Below are 23,254 nucleotides of genomic sequence, written 5' to 3'. Positions count from 1 at the left end.
ACCTCTTAAGTTGCAAAAAATTTGTTATTTCCAACACTAACAGTGATTTAATGATGAGCCATTAAAGAACAAAGAAAAACCAATAATGAAACAAAATAAAATCATGTCATAGTCATATAGACAAGACTATAACACTCAAAACCATGTCACAAAGATAAGACTAAAACACTCAAAATATGTCACACAGATAAGACTAAAACACTCAAAATCATGTCACAAAAATAGAACTAAAATACTCAAAAACATCTCACAAAACAAAACTAATCGCAGTAGCAAAAATTGAATGACAATAGCAAAACATAACTCCGACTAAGTTGCACCTAAGTTCAATGAAAATCAACGGGTCTAGCCTTCCGGTAGTTATAAATTTAAGAACGAGAAGCTCTAATTTTATCTTTTAAAATAGAGGAAAAAAAATCCTAGATAACTTTAAAATTCTTTATTATAGGATAAATGTTATTTTGGATCTTGTGTTTTGCAAACATTATAGATTAGACCATTTATTGTGTTAAATGATAAAATAGACCTTGTATTTTCCAAAATGGTACAAATAGGACCGTGAACTGATTTTTTGTCAAAATAAAACTTAATAATAATCTGACCTAGATGTGTTATAAAACTAGTTAAATTTTCTACATTTGTTCGTGTTAGTAATTGTCTTTAAGTTGGTTATATTAAAAAAATTGTCTAAAATTAAACTCAGAGTGCTATTTAAATATTTTAAAAAAATACAAGATTTATTTTATCATTTAACAAAATAAAATTACAAAAAAGAGAATCCAAAATAATATTACCACTTTAAATTATATTTTTTTGTTGGTAAGGAGGTAAATAATATAATTGAAATAAAAGAAAGAAAAAAGAAAAGAAAAAAAAAAAACACTCTCACACACACTCACTGAGCTCCCTCACCCGATACCCCAAATCCGAAAAGTTTGAAGCTTTTCCGGCGAGTTTCCGGCATTATTTCCGCCAACGGAGAGTAAAGTTCAACTCAGGAGAAGCTCTGATGCAGCGGCAGGTTCCACTTCAGCTACTGAAGACTGTTTGTTCTTTGCCAACCATATCCACTCTCCAAGAACTTGCTTTTGCTCACCACCCCAAAGGTCTCTTCTTTCACTGTTTCTCACACACACATACATATATATATATATAAATTTCTAATGTAAAATGAAACGAACTTTTCAGGTTTTGGGTCTGTAGAATTGCATTTAGTAGCAATAATTTTTTGTATATTTTTTTTTGGTCAAATCAGTTTGACACTCCATATTTGATGGGCATTGGTGAATCTCTTCTGGGGTGTTTTTTTTTTTTTTTTGGATGTAATGAATGTTATGTATGTATGAAGTTTACTTATTCTTGGATGCTGAGAGTATTGGAAAATTCATTCTTCTTTTTCAGCCAAACTCCTGTTCTACTTATGCTAATTTCTATATTTATTTTTCAATGCTTTTTTGTAGTCTCATTTATGAGTGAATTAGTTCATTCAAGAATGTTCTCCAAATGCTGCAAGAAAAGAAGAATGTTTTTCCAAATATATATTAATTTGGGAATGGAAAGGACTCCAAGTAGAGATACACTTGTATCTTGGTTATAATTATCAATGCAGATAGAGAGAGCAACTTGATATACTCTCATTCTTTTATAGTATGTGGCTGAGGATTTTGTAGTTGCACCCACATTTAACTGAGAGAAATTTCAGAATTTTTGAAGAAAAAGAGAGTTCATTAGTGGAAGTATGGGAGAAAACTAAATTTTTTTGAGTGGCAACTTGGATTTTAATATCAAAATATTTTGAGAATTTCTCCTATTTAGATTTATCCAGGTATTGGGGAAACATTTGTATAATTAGATATATCCTATGAGGGAGTTGTTTCAGTTCTGATAGTAGATGTATACAGAAGTAATGAGCTCCCTAACCATTCTCTATTACAAGTTGAAGCTCATTTTTTAAGACTCACTTCCTATTTTAATTTTTATCTAAGAAATGTAATTAGAGAACATAACCCGAAATGCGTATAGATAAATCTACTGCCAGCCCTTGGATTAACTTGGTTATAATCATCAATGAGGATAGATACAGCAACTTCATAACATCATGTAACTTTCATTTAGTACACCTTTTGATTATTGTATGCTTAATAATTGTCAAAACTATGGAGTCCTCATAAGATACTCTCATGCTTAATCATGTCATAGTAACATGGTAACACCAAAAGCCAAGCCAATCTTATAGTATGTGGCTGAGGATATGGGAGAAAATGTGGTTTATGCAGTGACTGGGGTGACATTTTGTATGATTAGATTTATCCTATGAAGGAGTTGTTTTAGTTCTGATAGTAGATATGTTATGTTTTGTATTAAAATATATTTGTCACCACGTTTTTTCTCCGCCACTAGTGAGGTTTCTCAATAAACTTAAGTGGGGTCAGTCTAAGACAAGTGACCTCTGTCTCTTTTTCTAAAAAAGAAAAAAAAAAACTTGTCTTGACAATTTCATTTGAATCCCAATTATTGAATGGACTGAATAGATGCCTGATGTTGTAGGTTTACTAATTAGTGTTGTTAGTGTTGTTTTCTTTATGTTCAACTTCACAAAAATGGCTTGTGGTAAAATTCATAGTTAATTAGTCAACATTTTCTAGATTTCCTAAACTTTTATGTTTTTGGGGTAAGGTAGGTTTGGCAAAAGTTGTGTTGAAGAAAGGGAAGACACAACTCTTCAAGGATGGAAGTCCAATGGTTTACAGTGGAGCCGTTGATAGAATAATTGGTAGACCGCCACCGGGGACTGGTGATATGGTGCTGGTTGCTGACGGTGAAGAAAAACCGATTGGTTGGGGCATGTATAATTCTTCCTCAATGTTCTGTGTTCGATTGATGCAGCTAGAAGAAGAAGCGAAAAGGTGATACTTTATTTTAAGCTTTAAGAGCTTGCTAATACATTTTCGTCGCAATGACATTCCATTCTTGATTTAGAGACCCTTCATGTGCATTGGACATGATGAAACTACTCGAAGCAAGGATCGATGCAGCAATAGAATTGCGTAAAAGCTTGGGGCTTCCTTCAGCCAATACAAATGCTTATCGACTTGTGAATAGTGAAGGCGACAGGTAATAATTTATGCCCAACAGTTTCATGTTTACAAACAGTTATTGCAAATCCATTCATATTGATGATGAAAAGAAGATCCAATTGGTGTCGAATGAGTTGTACATTTATTTTAGGACATATTGGATTTCTTGTTCAATATCACATCCTGGTTAGATATGCCAAATGTTAAGCCTTGTCAAAATTATAGATGATGAGTTATAACTTGTTGGGGTTCTTAGTTTTAGTAAGGTTAGTTTGATGATGCTATTATACTGTGGGAAATCCTTAAGTTCATATGTTAAACCTTAATATTAGTCTCATTAGTATAACTGATTAGGATTTTAGAGACTGAGTTGTCAAATTCTTAGTGGCTTTAATTGAGCTATCCTATAGTCCTAAGGTGACTTGGTATAAATAGAGGGCTAGGAGGCATTACACAGGGAGATACCGAACTGTCTCGAAAAGTTTGGAACCTTAGTTTATCATTTCACCACCTTTACTTACAATGTCATATTACTTTACACAGGTTGTCAGGACTAATTGTTGATGTGTTTGGGGATATAGCTGCAATAGCATCATCAGCTGCTTGGGTGGAAAAGTACAAACCACAAATAGAGGCCTGCATCAGTAGAATTAGTGAAGTTAATCACATAAACTGGAGACCATCTATAGATATTTTAAAAGAAGAAGGATTGGATGTGTCAAATTTGAAGCAAATGAATTCATCTACTTGTCCTCACAGAACAAAGGTGTGAAATTCTTATTGTTATTGTCTCAGTTCATGCATGGTGCTCCAAACTAAACTATGTAGATTCTTGCCATATAACTACAAATCGCCTATGTTGTTCTATCAAATCTGTTCTTTTGTACCCGTAAGTTAAGATGGCTTGACTTTTAATGCCGTCTTGCTATTCATTCAGGTTGTTGAAAATGGGATTTGTTATGCAATTTCACTTGAAGGCCAGAAAACCGGGTTTTATGCTGATCAGCGGGAGAATCGTCATTTCATATCAACAATCTCCGGTGGTCAGAAAGTGCTTGATATTTGCTGCTATAGTGGTGGTTTTGCTTTGAATGCAGCACGAGGAGGCGCCATTGCTGTCACTGGTATTCCTCCTGATTGTTCCTTATTTCATAGATTATGTTGCTAAGAAATTAGTTATGCTAAAATATGACTTTACTAGTATGGAATTGATCCGCAATGTTAAGATTTTAACCGTAAGCTGATACAACCACTTGGGTAGAACTCACTCCCAAAAGCTAGCTTGAAAGAGGAGTGTGCCCGAGTAGTTATATTCCTCTAACCAATTTCATACTTGGTCAATGCGGGATCCTAATAATACACCCTCTTTGGAGCCAACGTCCTCAGTGGCTCACTCTTCGATGGTCTATTCTGAGCCTAATCTATAGGTTACCCTGTCTGTGATGTTGGTCTCGCTTGAGGGAGCATGACTCTGATACTACTTGATACAACTATTTGGGTAAAACTCACTCATGAAAGCTCATCCAAGAGAAAAAGCTATCCAAGTAATTATATACTATTAATCAATCTCATGCATGCGAGATCCTAACATAAATATGTTTACTTTTATTCATTATTCATAATAAAATATAGGAACAACCTGAGGTATTCTGGATTTTACATAAAACAAAATGAAATTAGATGCTCGTTTTACAGCGAAACAAGATTATTCTTACGACATCTGTTTTCAGGTATCGATTCATCATTGCCAGCTCTAGAGTTAGCAACAGAAAATATTGTTCTCAACAACATGGATCCAGAACGAATATGTTTCCTAAGAGAAGATGCAACTGAATTCATGAAGGGTGCTCTCTCTAGAAATGAATCATGGGATATTGTCATTTTAGATCCTCCAAAACTAGCTCCGCGAAAAAAGGTATAATTTTCCATCATCTGGTTTGTGCTTCTCATGATATAACTCCTCTGGTTTTTGCCACATAATCAACGGTTTCTTAATCCAGGTTTTACAAAGCGCAACGGGCATGTATAGAAATCTAAATTGCCTAGCAATGAAGTTGACAAAGAAGGGTGGTCTTCTTATGACTTGTTCGTGTTCGGGAGCCATGACACAAAGCGGGATGTTCTTAAAGATTCTCCAGGTAACTTATTTAAAAACGTAATCATGTTTTGCTTACGAGCACAAAAGAATCGATCTTGTACGAAAAACAATTTCCATACATCGAACAAAAGGCGAAACTCAAATAGACCAATAAACTCAAAGGGCACCTATAGTGTCAAGCACCATAATAAGGTGTCATCTTGTTGCTCGTCCAATTCTTTTTTTTCGGTAAATAATAAGTTGGTCCAATTCAATATAGGGTCAAATATATTTTAATTTAATAATATAGAGAACCCGCGCCAATTATTTATAAAGCGCCACCTTATAATGGTTCGATGTTCTGTACATAACACAGAAAATAATTTTCTTTTTTAACTTCTGAACAGGGTGCTGCAGCAATGGCGGGAAGAAAGATTACGTTGGTTAGACAGGCTGGGGCAGCATGTGACCATCCTATTGACCCAGCTTACCCAGAAGGCACTTACCTTTCTAACATCCTTCTCAGAGTGCTATAAACAAAATACAATATATATTTATATATATATATATATATATATATATATATGAATATCACTGCTTGCTGCTCGAACACAATACAATGGAAGTAATAAATTAATATATTTTTGGATTATTTGTTCCGTTTCAATCTCTTATTTCGAAGAAAGGGGATTCGAACTTGGAACATTCTCTTTGTGAGAAGTGTGGAACTACTAGGTTATGCTTTTGACCATCATTGTGAACAATCGCACTTGTGTTAAAGATAATGAAAAAGAATTCAAGAAAAAATTGAAAATAAATTCACTGTCATCGAACACCTATCGAGAACTATCAAGCACGGTTAACAATTCATCGAGTAAATATCAAGCGCATGTCATAGAATGATTGAGCACCAATTAAGCTCTTATCGAGCTCATTCCTAAGATACATTGCGAGCCATCATTGTGCACCGATCAATCGAGCACTTAGCTCCTATCAAGCTCATTCCTATCCTACTTATCTTGCTGCAACTTCTTAGCTGAGCAAGCAAGGTAATTACTATTTGTACTCCTGCACTTTTTTGAGTGGTCAATGGGAAATAAATAGGCATTGTACACTAAAATTCATGAATATATCAAGCTCATTAATTATTGGCCCTTCATAGATTGTAAAAGAAAAGAAATCAACTTAGAAATGGAAGATACACATTTTCACTTGTACTAACAAAGGAATGATTTATACAAATCCTAGTCGAAAGCTAAGCATTTACTTTTCTTGCCTGAAACAGCAGCCTCCTTCACAAGCTCTTCTGTCAAAGCAGAAAGCCGAAAAACTTCAGTTGTAACCTTAGCGAAACATTCGTTGTTCTCTCCCGTGCTCTTCCAATGATCAAAGCTATCATCAACCTCGATGCTTGGTGTAGTTTTATTCAAAAGTTCTCGACTCATTTCCACAAGTTTATGAAGAGCACTGGTTGCAGCTTCAACTTCTAGTTGAGACGCCTCGAGTTGAAGCTTCTCAATTGCCAAGTCCCCGAAACTTTCCTCGCCTATATTTCTCTCTTGTGCTAAAGAGTAAAGCTTTCTTAGATCATTAGCATCTTGTTTCGTTTCTTCTTTAATGGCCTTAAGCTCTTCATCTTTCATTGCAAGAGACCTCTGAGCAGCTACAACATCCATTTCTTTTCTTCGTAAGGTCTCTCTCGTTAACTCAAGCTCATTTTCTAGTTGGTTTTCCCATGGTTGTTCGAAAATCCCATGGCTGCTTTCATCCTTTATAGAAATAACCAATTTGTTTGTAAGCTCAGCAATCCTTTCTACCACATTTTCAGCTTCAACCGTTTTCTTCATCGTCTGATTCAGTTCATTTTGAATTATGCCAACTTGTTCATCTTTCTCTTTTAACAATGCAGTTGCTTGAATAAGCTGGTTCTCTCTACTGTTCAAAAGCATCTTCAGGTCAGCAATTTCCTTGCTCACCTCTTCAAGTTTCTTCTTCGAAATCAGGAGTTCCGAATCCTTTTCACCCAATACAACCATAAGTGTAGCCTGCTCAGATTTCAAATGTTGAATTTCCAGCTTAGCCTCCACCAATTCTGACTCCTTAACCCGAAGAAGACTTTGTGTTTCCTCGAATTGAGAACTTTTTCGGTCTAGCTTCTGTTGGAGAGAAGACATTTCCTGCATTGCCTGCTGCAATGAAGATCTCTCTTTCTTCAACTCCTCTTGTAACCCCTTTATCAACTCCCTCTCTAATGACAAATCCCGCTCGAGCTCCTTATTTCGAGCCTCTGCAACTCTTAGTTGTACTCTTTCACTTTCTATCTCTATTTGGGCATCTTTCAAACTAGTCATATAAGACATAACACTTCTCTTCTGTTCTTCAAGTTCTTCCATCTGCTTTCCCAACACCTGGTCTTGTTCTTCCATCTTTTTTCGGGAAGATGCCAGAGCTTTCTGAGAGAAAACCAACTCAGACCGAACATCAACAAGAAGTTTCTTCACTCTCCTAAAGTCATCCAATGTCTCATTAGTTTCTTCAACATGTTTGGAAGCTTTCTCTGCAAGTTTCTTTAGTTCTCCCTTGGCTTGTAACCACTCCATTGTCTTCTTCTCTAAATTCGATTCTGCAACTTTCAGCTTCTCCTCTTCAATCTCCCTCAGTGTCATAGAAGCCCTTAGCTCTTCATCTTTCTTTTGTAAAGCTTTTCGAAGTCCTTGAATTTCAATTTCTTGCTCCTTCACTACTTCATTGGCTTGATTAAGAAGCTGAGCCTTAGATTTTAGATTAGAATCAATCACAGCAACTTCTTCACCTTTTGTCATCACTTCATTTCTCATTCTAACAATTTCACCTTCTTTCAAAGACAATGCAGAACGCAAAGTAGTAATGCCTGAGTCCCTCTCCCAAAGCCGACGTTTAAGATCTTCAATCTCCCTAGCTTGAGAAGTTAAACTATAATTAGCTTGCTTCAATTCCTCTTCGATTTTTTCATACTTACAACGAGCATCAACAATTTCTTTCTCCTGCTTCTCCAACTCCTTCTTTGCTCGGTCTAATTCACTTTGTTCCAAAAAAACCGCCTTCTCTGCATCATGTAACTCATCTTCCTTTTCCTTCAATGCAACCAATGCAGCCACAAGATCAGCCTCCAATGTTTCAAGATTAAGACCGAGTTGAACATCTTGATCCGGGAGTTGAGAATATCTACTCATTTGTTTCTCCAGTTTTCGGGTCTGTGCAAACAATCTCTCCAGAAGAATCCTAGCAGGCTCAGTAGCTCCATTGTCACTAATATTTAACCTTTTGTTATTTAAGACTGACTTAACAATCTTCAAAGAAGTGTCTTCTCTTTCAAGTTTTGACACAAAACTTACTTTGTTTTGCTTTGAATTTAGCCTCAAAGAGAAAAACTGCAAAAAAAAATAGCATCACACACACAATTATTAGTAGTCGATCACTCATTTCTTCAAAATCAGTAATTTGATTTCTGTATTGATATTAGTACAAAAACACAATGTATTACATATTTATAAACACTGAAGATTTGTTGCATGACCAATAACCAGATGAGAACATAAATTAACAAAAATAAATCAACAAATAGCTTCAATATTCATAGCTAATAAAGAATCAAATCAAAAGGGAATAAGCCTAATTAGGTGGCGTTGGGTTGGAGGTAATAAAATGGAATGTAAAGGAAAGGAAACAATCTCTATTTCATTCCTTTATTTGGTTGCATATTAAAGTGTTGGAATGACATTTCAATGGAATGGCCATTCTACCAAAATTTTGGTGGAATGACAATTCCATTTTAAAAATGGAAGGAAAGACCATTCCAATACATGATGAGAAAAAATTTAATAATTTTTTTATCAATTTTTTTTTATATATTTTAAATTTTATTCCATTCATATTCTTATTCTCATTCCTATATTTTCATTCCTCTCAACCAAACGCCACCTCTAGTTCCCAGGAAAACTTATCCAAACCCCAGATTTTTTTCCTTCCTTTTCTCTGTAAGGAGCCTAAGTTGTTATTCACTTGTCTTAGACTCACCTCCTCCCAAATTTTATTCGGGAGCCTCGCTTATGGCTGAGGAAAACCGTGGTTACAAGCTATGTTTTATCAATCACCCAATAAAACATAAAAATATTATTATTTGATACCTTAAGATGCTCGACACCACACCAATATGTAGTCTCAGAATTGATTAGCGATTTTTCATATTACATATTAAATAAAAATGGAAAACCATGGTTACAAGCCATGTTTTATCAATCGTCCATAAAACATAAGATTATTGTTGTTTGACACCTTAAGATACTCAACACAATACTGATATCGCCTCACAATTGGTTAGAGATTTTTTATGTTATTTATTAAACAAAAATGCGAAGACCCGATATTGAAATGTACCGATAACGAACTTAGCATTTCTCAAAACATAAAAAGACTCAAAATTTCAACTATCTAGATAAGACTCCATTCTCAGTGATATGATCCTTATATGCAAAATTATCAACTATTATTAAATATATAAATATATATATATGTGTACAAACCTTAGAGTGGTGGCAAGAAGAAGAAGCGGTAGGAATATTGGAGCGAGGAGCTGAGGAGAAAGCCATAGCTGAGCTTGGAACTGTTTAATAAGACTTGTGGCTAATTATAACCATTAATCAAAATCATGAAGAAGAAGCTAAGGTTGGCCCTGATAAATCCACAAACACAGAAATGAAAATCTGTAAATAATAAGATTGGAAAATGGATGATATTGAAATTTTTAAATTCAAAAAAAGCTAGGGTTAGTTAGTTAGTTACCTGTGACTGAAATGATGATGATGGGTTGAAGAAGATCAACCCCATATTTTATTTATTTTATTTTATTTAATTTTGGAATTATTTTAAAATAATTTTTTATAATATTTTAAATAATTAAATTACTTAGAATACTAATATAAAATTTAAGAGTAATTTGCGGCATAAATACTTAAGTTTAACTCCATGTTGTAAATAAATACTTAAGTTTAAGTTTTTGCGGTAATAGTACTTACGTTAAATATTATGTCATTATTCACGTGTCATTTTTTTATTGGTATATTTAAATTAATTTTTTAAAAAAATAAAAAATTTAATGACTTAGACCAATAAAAAAATTACCATGTGGCAATTTACTTAACAATTTACAGTTAAGTATTTACAAAAGTTCCAGAATTATAATTTAAGTATTATTACCGCTAAAAGTTAAACTTAACTATTTATTTGTAACTGAAAGTTAAACTTAAGTATTTATACCACAAATTATTCAAAATTTTAAATTTCATTCTCGTTTATTTTCTATAAGCGATAAAGCGAGAAATCTCCAAATGGAGTGAGAATAGGATGGGAAATCTCCTAATAGAGGTGGAGACAGTTTTAGAGATTCAATTCGTGCAAATTTTTTATTTTAAATTTAATTTAATTTGTACAATAATTCTGTAATAATGTAAATTTGATTAATTATTTTGAATTCATCACTTTCTTTTAATTTAAATAAAATATCTATCTATATCTTTATATATATCTATATAAAACTGAGATCTTATATATAATAAGACTCATCTTCACGTCCTGCTTAAAGGACAATAATACCCTTCTATTGCAGCTGGTTGAAGTGGGTTTATTGTATTTTTCATACAATTATATATTTTTTTTGTTCACCGACTATCTTCTCGTCACTTATCCCCAATCCTGCTTCACCTACTTCATTGCCACTTTTCTCCAAAAAAATTGACACCCATTCGAACCCAAAGTCTCTTGTTCTCAAATCTCACGCTAGCTATCTGTGCTACCTTAATGCTCACTTTGATCATGGATATCAAAAGGTTCTGATATTTTTTCTTTTACTTTCATTTATATTGATTTATTTATTTTTCAAAGTCATGTTTAATTTTATTTATTGTGTAGAGTATTTTTGATCTGAGTTTAGGGTTTTATAAGAATTAAAAGTTGTTTGGGCCATGCTGATTCAATGGTAATTAGTTTATATTTATTATTAGACCTAAAATTTCAAATTAATTCAACTCTACAGATTTCTATTAGCTGAATATTTTTCTGAAAAACTCTTTTCACTTAGTTTGTATGAAAAACCAGGTTTACATTGTTTAGTGTTTTCTTCTTACTATCATTTACCTTATTTTTTTTATTTATCCAAATTTGTGTATTTTTTTTTTAATTTCTTATACTTCGTTCAATGATTTGGCATTTTGTTCTACTTAATAGTTCAATTGCAAACGAAATGTGATTTAATTTATATCTTTGAATTCTTCTATAAATTTATGATGATATATAGCATGTAAAAATACTTGTACAACACAATTATATAAGTTCTATAATTGTATATTTATATAAGTGATTTTAGAATATGAGATGATGTTTTGAATTTGTTTTAATACTATTTAATTAATTATTTTCTCCAATTTACTCTTTTTTTTTATTCTAAAAATTTAACCCAAAAATATCTAACCCTAAGCATTTAAAAATATCTACATTTTTTTATTCTTTTATTCTATACAGGTATAAATATCTACACTAAAAAATTGCTTCAATACTATTTATTTATTTATATTCTTCAATTTTCACTTTCTTTTTTTATTCTAAAATTCAACCTAAACTAAATATCTAAACTAAGCCTTTATAAATATCTACATTTTTTCTTTTATTAATTTATAAATATCTACACTTAGTAGTTATGCCTAATTATTAAATAAAAATATCTACACATAATATAAATGGAACACTTTGAATTACCCTTACTAAAAATAATTATCTATAAATACTAATTTTAAAAATATTAAATCATTAAATTTTGATCCAATAATAAAAGAAAATTTCTAATTTCTAATTTCTTAAAAAAAAAAAAAAACTACTTAATTTTTTAGATTTTAACCAGTTAATTTGAGAAAAAAAAATTATTATATTTACACTATATCACAAATATATTTTTATAAAAATACTAAAGTTAAACTAATATTTTTGTATCTTATTTTTTTGTTGAATAATTTTTTTTACCAATGAAACAAAGCCAGCTATACAATGTAAAAATAAGAGACTTTTTTTAATTAGATAAAAAAAAATATAAAAACTCATAATTTATACCCATATATATTCTATTAACTAAGATTTTCGGCAACCAATAATTAAGGTTGTATGAAGTGTTTAATAAAAGTTAGAAGAGAAATTTTTTACGTGGTTAAAACATTAATGAGCTTTAGTCCACGAGTTATTGTATTTATGAGGGTATTTGTTACAGAGCTTTTTCTTGGCCCCCCATTTTTATTTATCATTGGAGTATTTATGGGCTCGTAATAGTGGTAAAATATCACTGTTGTCCTTTTCAATTACACCATACTTGGTATAATTTCTCAAACTTGACTTAGGGCATAATTGCCTATTTTATGATAGGTTTTTAAGCTGTCTATAGTTTGGTGGGATGTAATTTATCCCTTATTTATGATTTGATGACTCATTTATGCAGTCGTCAATTAATGGATGGGGGCTCGTGAGATCTAGGAATAATAGGCCTAAACCCTCGAATACGCTTGTCAGAGTAATGTGTCTGATGTTCTCTCTCATGCTGCATTAAATGCATGTACAATGTCTTAGTCCTTGAATGTCACGTCATCTTTCATTACTTCTCCTATATCGTTCTCCGGATATACTTTACTCATGGAGAGGAACAAACGAGGGACGCTCGCGGTCTAGCCGAATACTCGCGGAGATGACTAATCTGTCATTGTCCTTTGAAATAAAGGGATCTAGGAGTAATTAGGGCAACGTGTCCTGTAACGTAGGTCCCAGTGCCACCTGGCTTCCTCCTAAACTACTACGTATTTTGAAAAAAAAATTGGACAACATATTCTAATAAAATTGTGTTACGTGTGTAATTAATTTTAAAAAAAATTATTTAAAAGTTTTACTTAATTTTTTAATCATTGATTAATTTTTAGTATAATAATGTTATTAAAAATACTTATTTTTTTTCCTTTTAAATCAAAGAGATATAATGATGTGACAGGCTCAAAACTTTAGGAGCCACAATAATGCATATGTTATAATTCAAGAGGTAAAAATATTAATTAACATTTTTTTGACTCCTCTCTCTCTTAATCTATATTTTCTCATTGCTTTACTTTTTTTTGTGTTTGACATCAGTCTTCAAATACAATTCTGATGGTGTAACATAATTTTTTTATACTATTTAACAAGAACAAGTTGATTTAGTTTACAAACATTTGTATAGAAAATCAATTGTTTGAGTTATCCTTTATATATTATGTTTTGTGTGTAGTTTATTGTGTTGAGTTGTTATTTTTTTTCCTTCTCTATATTTTCTATTTTATGTGTATATTTTATTTAGTGTTGTAATATTCTTAAATATTTATAATTTTATCCTTTGTATTATTTATTATAGAATTGTAATCTTATGTGCGTTTGGAAGTAACTGTGTAATTACTAGGTAGAGTAATTACTAAGGTGGTAATTACACAGTGTAGTAATTATACTATATTTTAAAATGCAAGGTGTATTTGGATATAAGGTGGTAATTACATATGAATTCTTAATATCTTGTTTGGCAAAATAGTTAGTAATTACATGGGAAAATAATATTTTTTAGTAGCTAATGTTTAATATGGAAAGTTTTTAGTAATTACACAATGTAATTACATTCAATTCTCATAGGGGCCATGAGAATTGGAAAGTGTAATTGGAACCCCTCAATTACTTCAAATAACACAGTTACAGTGTAATTACATGGTGACAAACATGCCAAATTGTGTAATTACTTCCAATTACACACAAATCCAATTACACTGTAGTTTTCCAAACGCACCTATAATTTAATATTTCTATTGGAACACAGCAATTTCTAACCTTTAATATATAAACTCTAAAGAGATAAAGAATATGTTCTTATTTTTAATAATGAAACTTTAAGCTAAGCCCAACAAAACAAAACCTTATTCCCACATAGGATTTATCTGTTTTAATTTTGTGTTGAGCATTATAAATATTTTACTAATTTGAGAAATGATGATATTAAATTCTCAAAAAATGTTTTTTTCAGAATAAAAAAAAAACAAAATAAGACCAAATATGTGAACTATTTTTCATTTCTTAATTATTTATTTCATTTTGTTAAATCAAACTATTTGACTAAATTACTATTGAGAAACAAAACTAAATCTATGGCTTCAATTTTCTCTTTAATTTGATTTTCTATATTTACATATACTTAATATTTTTTTTTAAAACACATAACATTTAATATTTGTGGGATATAACACATTTTAGAATATCCCTAAAATACTCCCATTTATATTACCGCCTCCCCACTCTCTTCTTCTCTCTTTGTTATAAACAAAAAAAAAAAAAATTAAAGTGGGCATCGGGCCCTACATCGGGCCAGTCATCTGACCATCGGGCCCTACATCGGGCCCATCAGGCCAGTCCTATAAAATTAAAAAAAAAATTAAAAAAATAAAGTGGGCATCTGACCATCGGGCCGACCATCGGGCCCTACATCGGGCCCATCGGACCAGTCCTATAAATAGAAAAAATTTTAAAAACATCCAAAATGGGCATCTGACCATCGGGCCGACCATCGGGCCCTACATCGGGCCCATCGGGTCAGTCCTATAAATAGAAAAAAAAAAAATCCAAAATAGGCATCAGACCATCGGGCCCTACATCGGGCCATGCATCGGACCATCGGGTCATGCATCGGGCCTTCATCTTCAAGCTCATATCAAACCAGAAAATCGGATTTTCTTGCCCAGAAAGATCACAGACCCTAGATCTACTCAATCTAACCCTAGATCTAATCAAGAATGCACATATCCAACCTAAATCTATCAACTAACAACATTTTCACCATAATCAATAAGAAAAAAAAAATTAAAAAATCGAAAGGGGAAAGGCTCGTCGCGTGCTCAGTGGATGGGTTCCCTCCGTGGGGTGGTGGGTTCGGTGGGTTCTTCGTTCGAGTGGGGAATCGTGGTGGTGCAATTTCAAACGCTAGAGAGAGAGAGAGAGAGAGAGTTTAGAAATGAGGGGGGTAAAATTGGGCTTAAGTAAAAGTTATCCCATTTTACAAAGGGTAGTTATATTTACACCCTTAATATTATTAAGTACACCCCAAAATTTTATATACATTCTTAACCTTGTGTAAAATGACAAAAATAGACATTTTAAAATTAAATAAAATTAATTTTTAAGGAATTTATAATTAAATCAGTTATTTCTAATAAATACACCTCATTTACTTTTTTTTTCTTTTTTGAACGATAGAAAAATAAATAGCAACACATATGAAAGTTTCATTGTATGAATCATTTACAAAGTGAGATTGTATATAAATAGAGTATTCACTTTCTTTGTATTACTTCAAGAATTTTTTTATATTGTTGTCTGCACATATATATATATACTAGCAAAAAGCTACGTGCGAGGCACGTATACTGAATTTTATGCTAGTTTTTTCTATGTTATTTAAAAATGGTACAATTAAAAATTAAAGAAAAAATATTATTAGTTATTAGGTGAGATTATTATTATGTGTATTTAAATATTATAGTTTATAATTTTGTCAATTAAAAGTGAATACCGAATGCAATATATTAGTGTTTAAAAAGCTAGATAATTTAAATATGTTCTTAAGTTAATCCAAAAATAAACTAAAAATTGATGTTTTAATACTTAAAGAAACATTACTTAAATGAGTGCAAGATAAAAAGAAAATTAAAAATCAATCTCTAAAATATTGATAGTTGAAGATAACATGTCTAAAAATTGTAGATAAGAAAATTAATGATACTCATTGGTGGATTTCAATCTTCATTTGCTTTGATAGAGACAATAGTGTAATTTTTGTATTTTGCACTTTTCATTCTAGTCGGGTCCGCATATAATTGGATTGTCCATTTTTTTGTTGATAAATTGAATATGGTAGTGTCGACAAAGCGGTGGTGTTCCTGCAATATTTTCATTCAAGATGATTAGACATGGTGTGCATAATTTGTTGAATTAAAAAAATCAACTTATGAAAGCCATGTAAAACTATTTTATCTTTTTAAAACTACACATCTGCAAACCTGACAGCAAATAGGCTCTTTGTATTGTCATCAAGTTCAACATATGCTATAGTACCACTTAAATCTGTAAAAAAGTAATTAGAAAATCAGATAACACCACTCAAATGTGTTGTAAAACTAAGAAAATCAGAGCAAAATGTCATGTAATAATTAGAATAAGCTAGTATAGCCCAAGAATGCCAACTCATAAACTTATTGTTATTCCTCGGGCAAATGTATATATTGCCAACTCAAGTTCATGTGTATATCGAAGAAAAAACTTGTAGATTTCGATAATTAGAGTTTCTGTAAACTCATCAACTTTTGCCAAATACCTTTGTTAAATTTCGACTATGAAACCAAACCCCATTGAATCTTTTTATTGAACACATAGAGATCAATCTGTTGAATAAGAAATTCAACTATAATTTTATAACGTTGGAGCTAGTGTTCACTTCTTGGTGAAAGGCTGACAGATTTGAATCCAAAAAGGCCACCTGCAGCCACTAACCATCCTATGAAACAAAGAAAGCAAGTGATTGAAATTATACACAACACAAATCTAAACAGAAAAACCTAAGCTTTATAACTATGCATCTTCAGAAATTTAATAAATACAAGAAAAGGTGGAAATGAGTATTGGGTAATACTTTAAGGAGTAGCAGATAATTTTCGTATTTACACTGATAATGTAAACAAGTGGTACCTGCATCAAAAGGTGAGCATGAAAAAGGCTACTTTTTCTGTTTAGCGTTATTTTCTTAGCAATTTGTTCTCGTGCCCTTTCAGATAACGCATGAAAATCCTTTCCTTCAATGATTGTAGGATGAGTAGCATCTTCCATTGAATTAAGTATCCCACACTCCAAAGTAATTGCCTTAGCTGTTTGAAGATTGTCTCCTGTAACTATGCGTACCTAGAGAGCGACAAACATATGATTACCCATTTACATTAATACTCAAATCATAAATTTGTGTAATAGCATTGGAATAAATCTCTTTAGTAATTTATTTACATGTCCAGTATTCTTATTTAGATCAAGTAATCAATAAAAAAAATGACACAATACATATATCATTAAAGTTGGCGAAGCTATTGTTGAGAATATGCAATAAACTACCTTAACACCAGTAGTCGTGCATTGCACTCACAATTTTCTGTTTCATTATTTTACATTAGAAACAGAATTGAGTTGCATTCTAAGTTGATAGCAAAATTTAAAGTTTGTATATAGTAAAAGATTTGCAAAATTGTACTCTATTTGAGTTTTCCGTGAAGAACAAAATGCACCTAATGAAACAGTCAAAGATTTGTGCATTTGAAGTGTAAGCTTCAATGGCGTATTTTTGGGATTCCTCAGCTCTATTTTTCCAATAATCGTCGTACTCGACGATTTTTGATTGAACCAATATTGTAGCAAAAGTTAAGAAAAAGAACACATATGTGTTAACCATGGTGTTGTTTTTATATAAATATAATATATAGAAATTAATGGCACCTGAGAGATCTGGTGAATAACGATGAAGAAGACTATTATTTAGATAGCTGTAGATATGGATTTTGAATAATGAATAAATTTTTTTTTAAAAAAATAAACTGTTTTTTTTAAAAAATCACCCAATAGAGTACAAAGAAATCACCTAATAAATTTGTTAGAGAGATATTTGGTAAGATATTTTTTTTAATTTAAAAAAAAAAAATTGTTTAATTTTTTGGTTTAATTATTGGGTTTATTTATTTGTTAACGTTTAACGTTAACAGGATAGGCACTTTTAATATATAAAGATATAACTTTCTTTTTTATTGTGCCAAAAATAATAAAAATAGTATTGTTTCATGGTATCAAAACATGATTCTTTGAGTTTTTAAATAATTAAAGAACATTCATCACACAAAAAAATAAATCAGCGATTATATATAGAAAAATCAAAATGGTGATTACCTTTCTTTCAAAAAAAATGGCGGTTACCTTATAAAAAAAATCCTTTGAGTAGTAACATATAGAGATTAAAAGGGAGGTTAGAGATTTTCTAATTAAAGATTAAAAGAAGAAGATGGTCTCTATAAAAAAATATGGGGTGCACTTCTCCATTTAAACAAGACCTACTTTTGTAATAAAAATGGGGTGTTTTTATAAAAAATAACAATTTTAAAAATAAAGAGGGGGTAAACTTAGATATGGGGTGTACTTATATATTTTTGGGGTGCAAATATAATTACCCTTTTACAAATTATGTATAGTTTTAGATTAGGATACCAATTTTAATCCCTAATATGCATATAATTTCAAATTTCCCAATAGGAATTGCAAATCTATGGCTTTGTTTAATAGGCTTTACACAAATATATAAAAACCATTAAACTATGCTTATATGCTTATGACTACTTTAAAAAAATAATTAATTAATTAATTTAACCGTATTTATTTTAAGTTTAATAATAAAGGAATTAAATTTCTTAACCCAATAATTTTATTTTAATATAAATATATTTACTTTTTTCCTGTGGGAAGTGCTGTGTGATTGCTTAGCCATCTTTACTTTTTCATATATACCATTCTATGAACCTTCTTCACCTTCCTTCCTTCCTTCCCCACTTACCAAAAACTCACTTCAAAATCTCCAAAGTGTTCACCTTTAACTTCATTCCCCTGGTAATTATCTTCTTCTCTTTACAATTTCATTACTTTCTGGTTTCCCATTTATGTTCTTCGTATGCTTATAATTGTTTGTATATAGAAATTAGAAACTGGGAATAGTGTATTTTTTTATGCAATTTCTTAATTTGGAGTTTATGGGTGGCATTGTTTCTAACTTTTAGTAGTTGGGTAGTTAGTAATTTCGATTCATGAAAATTGGAATTAAGCAAAATGCCAAATTGGGTTCTTTTGGGGTCTCTAATTTTATATTCGTGTATAAGTTTGGGAGTGTGAAAGTTGGGGTTTTGTGGGATTTTTTTAGAAATTCTTAATATTTTGATTGGGATGAAAAGATGACATTTTTGTAGCTTATCTTTGGTGTTGGACCATTTATGATGCCATTATAGCTAATTTAGTCACTTCTTTTCTCTTATATTTATGATGGTCAGTTCTTACATCGGTGGTCGGGTTATAATCCAGTTTGATCCTTTTGAGACTCATTTGATCTTTATATTCATGCTTGAATGAAACACAACCAGGGTTTCACAGTTGATAACAAAACTTATTTGCTAGGAAATAGAACAACTAAACCCGAAAGCCATAGATTTTATCCAAGTAGGGATAACAATACCATGCCTGGAAATGAACTCTGGACTGATGGATTAATTTGTGCTTTCGAATTTATTCGAGGCCAAAATAAATCAACCAACCCCAAACCCGGTTCTAAAACCCCGAATAGACAACACATCAATGGCGATAATCAGTCAAGGACTGAGCAAAGAGCCAGTAGTGTTCCTTCCTTTGATGACGATAGAGGTAGCCCGGTTCGTCAGCCAGGACAAGTTCAAAGCTTTGAAAAATATGATGTTGGTAGCCATTGGGTACCTATAGGATGGAGTAGGATTTCCGAGCTTGTACAGACCGTACAAGTTGATGATGGTTGGGCATCTCAGCTGCTCGATTCGATGGATGATGAATACAACTTCACTGTTGCAGAGTTAGCTGCTCCCTATTGGGAGCGTCCTGCAGGGCCCGTGTGGTGGTGTCATGTGTCTGCAGGTCACCCTTCTATCGACAGTTGGCTCGGTAATGCTCAGTGGTTGCATCCTGCCATTAGTTTGGCATTGAGAGATGAGAGTAAATTGATAAGTGAAAAAATGAAACACCTACTTTATGAGGTAAATTTACTTTTTATGCTTTAACAATTGTAGTTATTTTGCTACTATATTTGTTTAATAACACTCTATAATAGAAATAGTTCATAGGGAAGTGTTGGGGGTGAAAAGGGTGCTTTTTTATCACCATTTGCCTATGTGGAAAATTATAATGGTGCAATGCAACACTAATTGTAAAACTGCTCTACTTTGAGAGTCTTTACTTTTGATCTCTAGCCTTTACTTGTATTTTTGATGGAGTTTCTTAGGTAAGGACTTTTAATTATATCCCAATTTTTTAGTATGATGTTGTATATTGTAGTTGTAATAGGCATTCGGTTTGTTTTCGGAAAATTCTGAATAATTTACAATAAAGTTCAAAATAGCCAGTTACACGCGTATAGAATAAAACATGCATTGGTGCAAATGACTGTTTGAATTCCATTTTCGGCTATGCAAATTATTCCAAATTTCCCGAAAGTATGCAGGAAGACTAGTATAACTATAACGTACATCATGATATAAAAAAATTTGTTTGTAGTTTTTCAAATTATTCTCAACATTTTTCTTTATATAGTTATCCTAACACTATCCACTTTCAGGTCCCAGTTAGAGTTGCTGGAGGACTGTTATTCGAGCTGTTGGGACAATCAGCCGGCGATCCATTTATTGACGAAGATGACATCCCGGTTGTGCTTCGATCGTGGCAAGCACAAAACTTTTTAGTTACTGTACTCCATCTAAAAGGACCTGTGTCAAACATAAATGTGCTTGGTATTACAGAAGTTCAGGTAAATCAGATTGGTGAAAATAAAAAACTAATGACTTGTCTAGAAGAATTGCAATATCATATAACATACTAAATATCTTTTTGGCTCTGCATTGGGTAGGAATTTCTTTCAGCTGGAGGTTACAATACACCAAGAACAGTGCACGAAATCATAGCACATCTTACTTCTCGATTAACTCGATGGGACGATAGGTACATATATTGATGTTATGGCGATTGTTATATCCTCAGTTACTTGATGTTAAATCTTTTGGGCATGTTCCTTTGTTGTAGGTTATTTCGTAAATCCATATTTGGCGCAGCAGATGAAATCGAACTGAAGTTTATGAACAGGTTTTCCCGTAACCACTAAACACTTTCGGGTTTTCTGTTGGTTTCGCAATAACTACATTGTTGACACAAAAATTTCCTTTTGAATAGGAGAAACCAAGAGGATATGAATCTTTTTAGTGTAATTCTAAATCAAGAAATCAGAAAGTTATCAAGACAGGTATATGTCACTTCTTCTAATATTTGATTTGAAATAAATTTTCTTTGCATTTGACTTGGCTCATTGTCAATTTTTCCAATGTTGTGTTTCTTTTATATTTTTAAATGATAGAACAAAACAAAAGCATGAAAAGAGGTCTTTCATTTTCATTAAAGATCCAATTTTTAAAAATTATGTTTCGTAATTCCACAATTCAATTTGTAATTGACACTTTGATATAAATTACGAGAATGTATATTTTTCCTTGAATTTTCCGTTGAGAGGAAAAGGGTTTAATTTTTTTTTATCGGAATGGAATATTCATCAAACCGAAAAACCCCTTAACTATATAAGGATTTAATAATAGAACGAATCACACTTTTACGATTAAACTAGACATAATAATCATCCATAAATACTTAAGAGGAGTTGCTCAAATGGTGATTTTGTGGTTCTCTCCCATTGCAGGTTATCAGAGTAAAGTGGTCACTTCATGCTAGAGAAGAGATAGTGTTTGAGCTTCTCCAACATTTGAAAGGAAACACAACAAGAATCTTACTAGAAGGAATAAGAAAGAGTACAAGAGAAATGATCGAGGAGCAAGAAGCCGTACGTGGTCGGCTTTTTACCATTCAAGATGTCATGCAGAGCACCGTTCGCGCATGGTTGCAGGTTCGCTAACATAAAATGAAAAAAAACACTTATGATTTCTTGTTTGACTCAGCTTCTATAAGCTCTTTTTTAGCTTTTAAGAATTAGAAAGTCTCTTCGAAAAAAGCTAGGGTTTTTAGTTTTTCCAAAACGATTTTTGAGATCGGTTTTTAATGATATCCAAACAGTTTGAAAAGAACCTTTTGATTTTCATATAATAGTTATCCAAACAGAAAAAATAAGTTCTTCGTCTTCATAACACAGGACAGAAGCCTTAGAGTAACGCACAACCTAGCCGTCTTCGGTGGATGTGGCCTAGTTCTTTCCATAATCACCGGGCTATTCGGAATCAATGTTGACGGAATCCCCGGTGCACAAAACACACCATATGCATTCGGGCTATTCGCAGCCATCCTTTTTGGTGTGGGAATCATCCTAATCATAATCGGGTTGATTTATCTTGGACTAAAACAACCGATCACCGAAGCACAAGTTCGAGTTAGGAAGATGGAACTACAAGAGTTGGTTAAGATGTTTCAGCATGAGGCAGAAACTCATGCACAGGTTCGTAACAAAGTTTCTCGGAATAACTTGCCCCCAACGGCCGGTGATTTCTTTCCGAGTAATTCAGATTATGTTCTCATCCAATGAGTTCACTTGTCTGAAACAATTTTTTTCTTTTCTTTTTTGCTAAATATTTATGTAGTTGGAATTGGAAAGACATGGTCCACATGAAGAGACTGTGGAAGAAGGGGATAATACTTCTCATGATACCCCCAAAGTGATTAGACATGATAATCCAGTTTAGTTGAAGCAACAATAATAAGAAGATATGTATATTATAAGAATGTCTACCGTAATCTCCGTGTTTTTCGACATTTGTATCGTAATATTCTAATTTTTTTACACGATCGTGTACATTGTAGTTATAATAAACATAACTACCAGTTTTTGAGAAATTTCGAATAATTTACTGATAAGGTTCAAATATTATATATATTGCACATGTTTGAACTCTAATTTTCTTTCTAAATTATTTATGTATAAAATAAAATGAGTGTGTTCCTTCTTTATACTTACAATATACATAAAGAATACTCTCATTTACCCCCCATATTATACTATTTGAATTGAAATATCAAACTTAAAGTTGAAAAATCTTTTGGTATTTACTTGAGTTGGTGTTTCATTATTATGATTTCAGTACTTGTAATCTAAAGAAAGTAGAAGAAATGAGGAAAGAATATTATGGTTTGGAAATTATAATAGAAAGAAAGTAAAGATTAG

General features: G+C 31.9%; 3 protein-coding genes across 3 annotated transcripts; 2 read left to right on the top strand and 1 right to left on the bottom strand.

Moving 5' to 3' along the window:
• The first annotated feature begins 826 nt into the window (after positions 1 to 826).
• LOC115696938 (uncharacterized) lies at positions 827 to 5,814 on the top strand. Its single transcript, XM_030623833.2, has 8 exons — positions 827 to 1,106; positions 2,681 to 2,906; positions 2,980 to 3,114; positions 3,621 to 3,843; positions 4,015 to 4,201; positions 4,808 to 4,992; positions 5,078 to 5,215; positions 5,562 to 5,814. Exons 1-8 carry the CDS (start codon positions 1,010 to 1,012, stop codon positions 5,688 to 5,690), a joined length of 1,320 nt encoding a protein of 439 aa, XP_030479693.2. The 5' UTR covers positions 827 to 1,009; the 3' UTR covers positions 5,691 to 5,814.
• Positions 5,815 to 6,274: 460 nt separating this feature from the next.
• LOC115697726 (uncharacterized) lies at positions 6,275 to 9,978 on the bottom strand. The gene is made up of 2 exons (XM_061101617.1): positions 9,717 to 9,978; positions 6,275 to 8,564 (listed from the first exon to the last, which is right to left on the bottom strand). The coding sequence occupies exons 1-2, from the start codon at positions 9,780 to 9,782 to the stop codon at positions 6,399 to 6,401; spliced, it is 2,232 nt and encodes a 743-aa protein (XP_060957600.1). The 5' UTR covers positions 9,783 to 9,978; the 3' UTR covers positions 6,275 to 6,398.
• An 8,784-nt stretch (positions 9,979 to 18,762) lies between these two features.
• Positions 18,763 to 22,926, top strand: LOC115697727 (uncharacterized). The gene is made up of 9 exons (XM_061101616.1): positions 18,763 to 18,918; positions 19,443 to 20,081; positions 20,660 to 20,848; positions 20,948 to 21,039; positions 21,121 to 21,180; positions 21,268 to 21,337; positions 21,785 to 21,988; positions 22,232 to 22,531; positions 22,674 to 22,926. Exons 1-9 carry the CDS (start codon positions 18,826 to 18,828, stop codon positions 22,773 to 22,775), a joined length of 1,749 nt encoding a protein of 582 aa, XP_060957599.1. The 5' UTR covers positions 18,763 to 18,825; the 3' UTR covers positions 22,776 to 22,926.
• The last annotated feature ends 328 nt before the right edge of the window (positions 22,927 to 23,254 follow it).

The sequence above is a fragment of the Cannabis sativa genome, chromosome 7 (assembly GCF_029168945.1).
Source record: "Cannabis sativa cultivar Pink pepper isolate KNU-18-1 chromosome 7, ASM2916894v1, whole genome shotgun sequence".
NCBI classification, from domain to species: domain Eukaryota; kingdom Viridiplantae; phylum Streptophyta; class Magnoliopsida; order Rosales; family Cannabaceae; genus Cannabis; species Cannabis sativa.
This window is presented reverse-complemented; position numbering and strand designations above follow the sequence as displayed.

Coding starts and splice junctions, on each gene's coding strand:
- LOC115697727 (XM_061101616.1), top strand. CDS start 18,826: ATGAACCTTCTTCACCTTCCTTCCTTCCTTCCCCACTTACCAAAAACT. Junction 21,040..21,120: donor TTAACTCGATGGGACGATAG/GTACATATATTG, acceptor CCTTTGTTGTAG/GTTATTTCGTAAATCCATAT. Junction 21,181..21,267: donor GAACTGAAGTTTATGAACAG/GTTTTCCCGTAA, acceptor CCTTTTGAATAG/GAGAAACCAAGAGGATATGA.
- LOC115696938 (XM_030623833.2), top strand. CDS start 1,010: ATGCAGCGGCAGGTTCCACTTCAGCTACTGAAGACTGTTTGTTCTTTG. Junction 3,844..4,014: donor CTTGTCCTCACAGAACAAAG/GTGTGAAATTCT, acceptor CTATTCATTCAG/GTTGTTGAAAATGGGATTTG. Junction 4,993..5,077: donor AACTAGCTCCGCGAAAAAAG/GTATAATTTTCC, acceptor TTCTTAATCCAG/GTTTTACAAAGCGCAACGGG.
- LOC115697726 (XM_061101617.1), bottom strand. CDS start 9,782: ATGGCTTTCTCCTCAGCTCCTCGCTCCAATATTCCTACCGCTTCTTCT. Junction 8,565..9,716: donor CTTCTTGCCACCACTCTAAG/GTTTGTACACAT, acceptor TTTTTTTTGCAG/TTTTTCTCTTTGAGGCTAAA.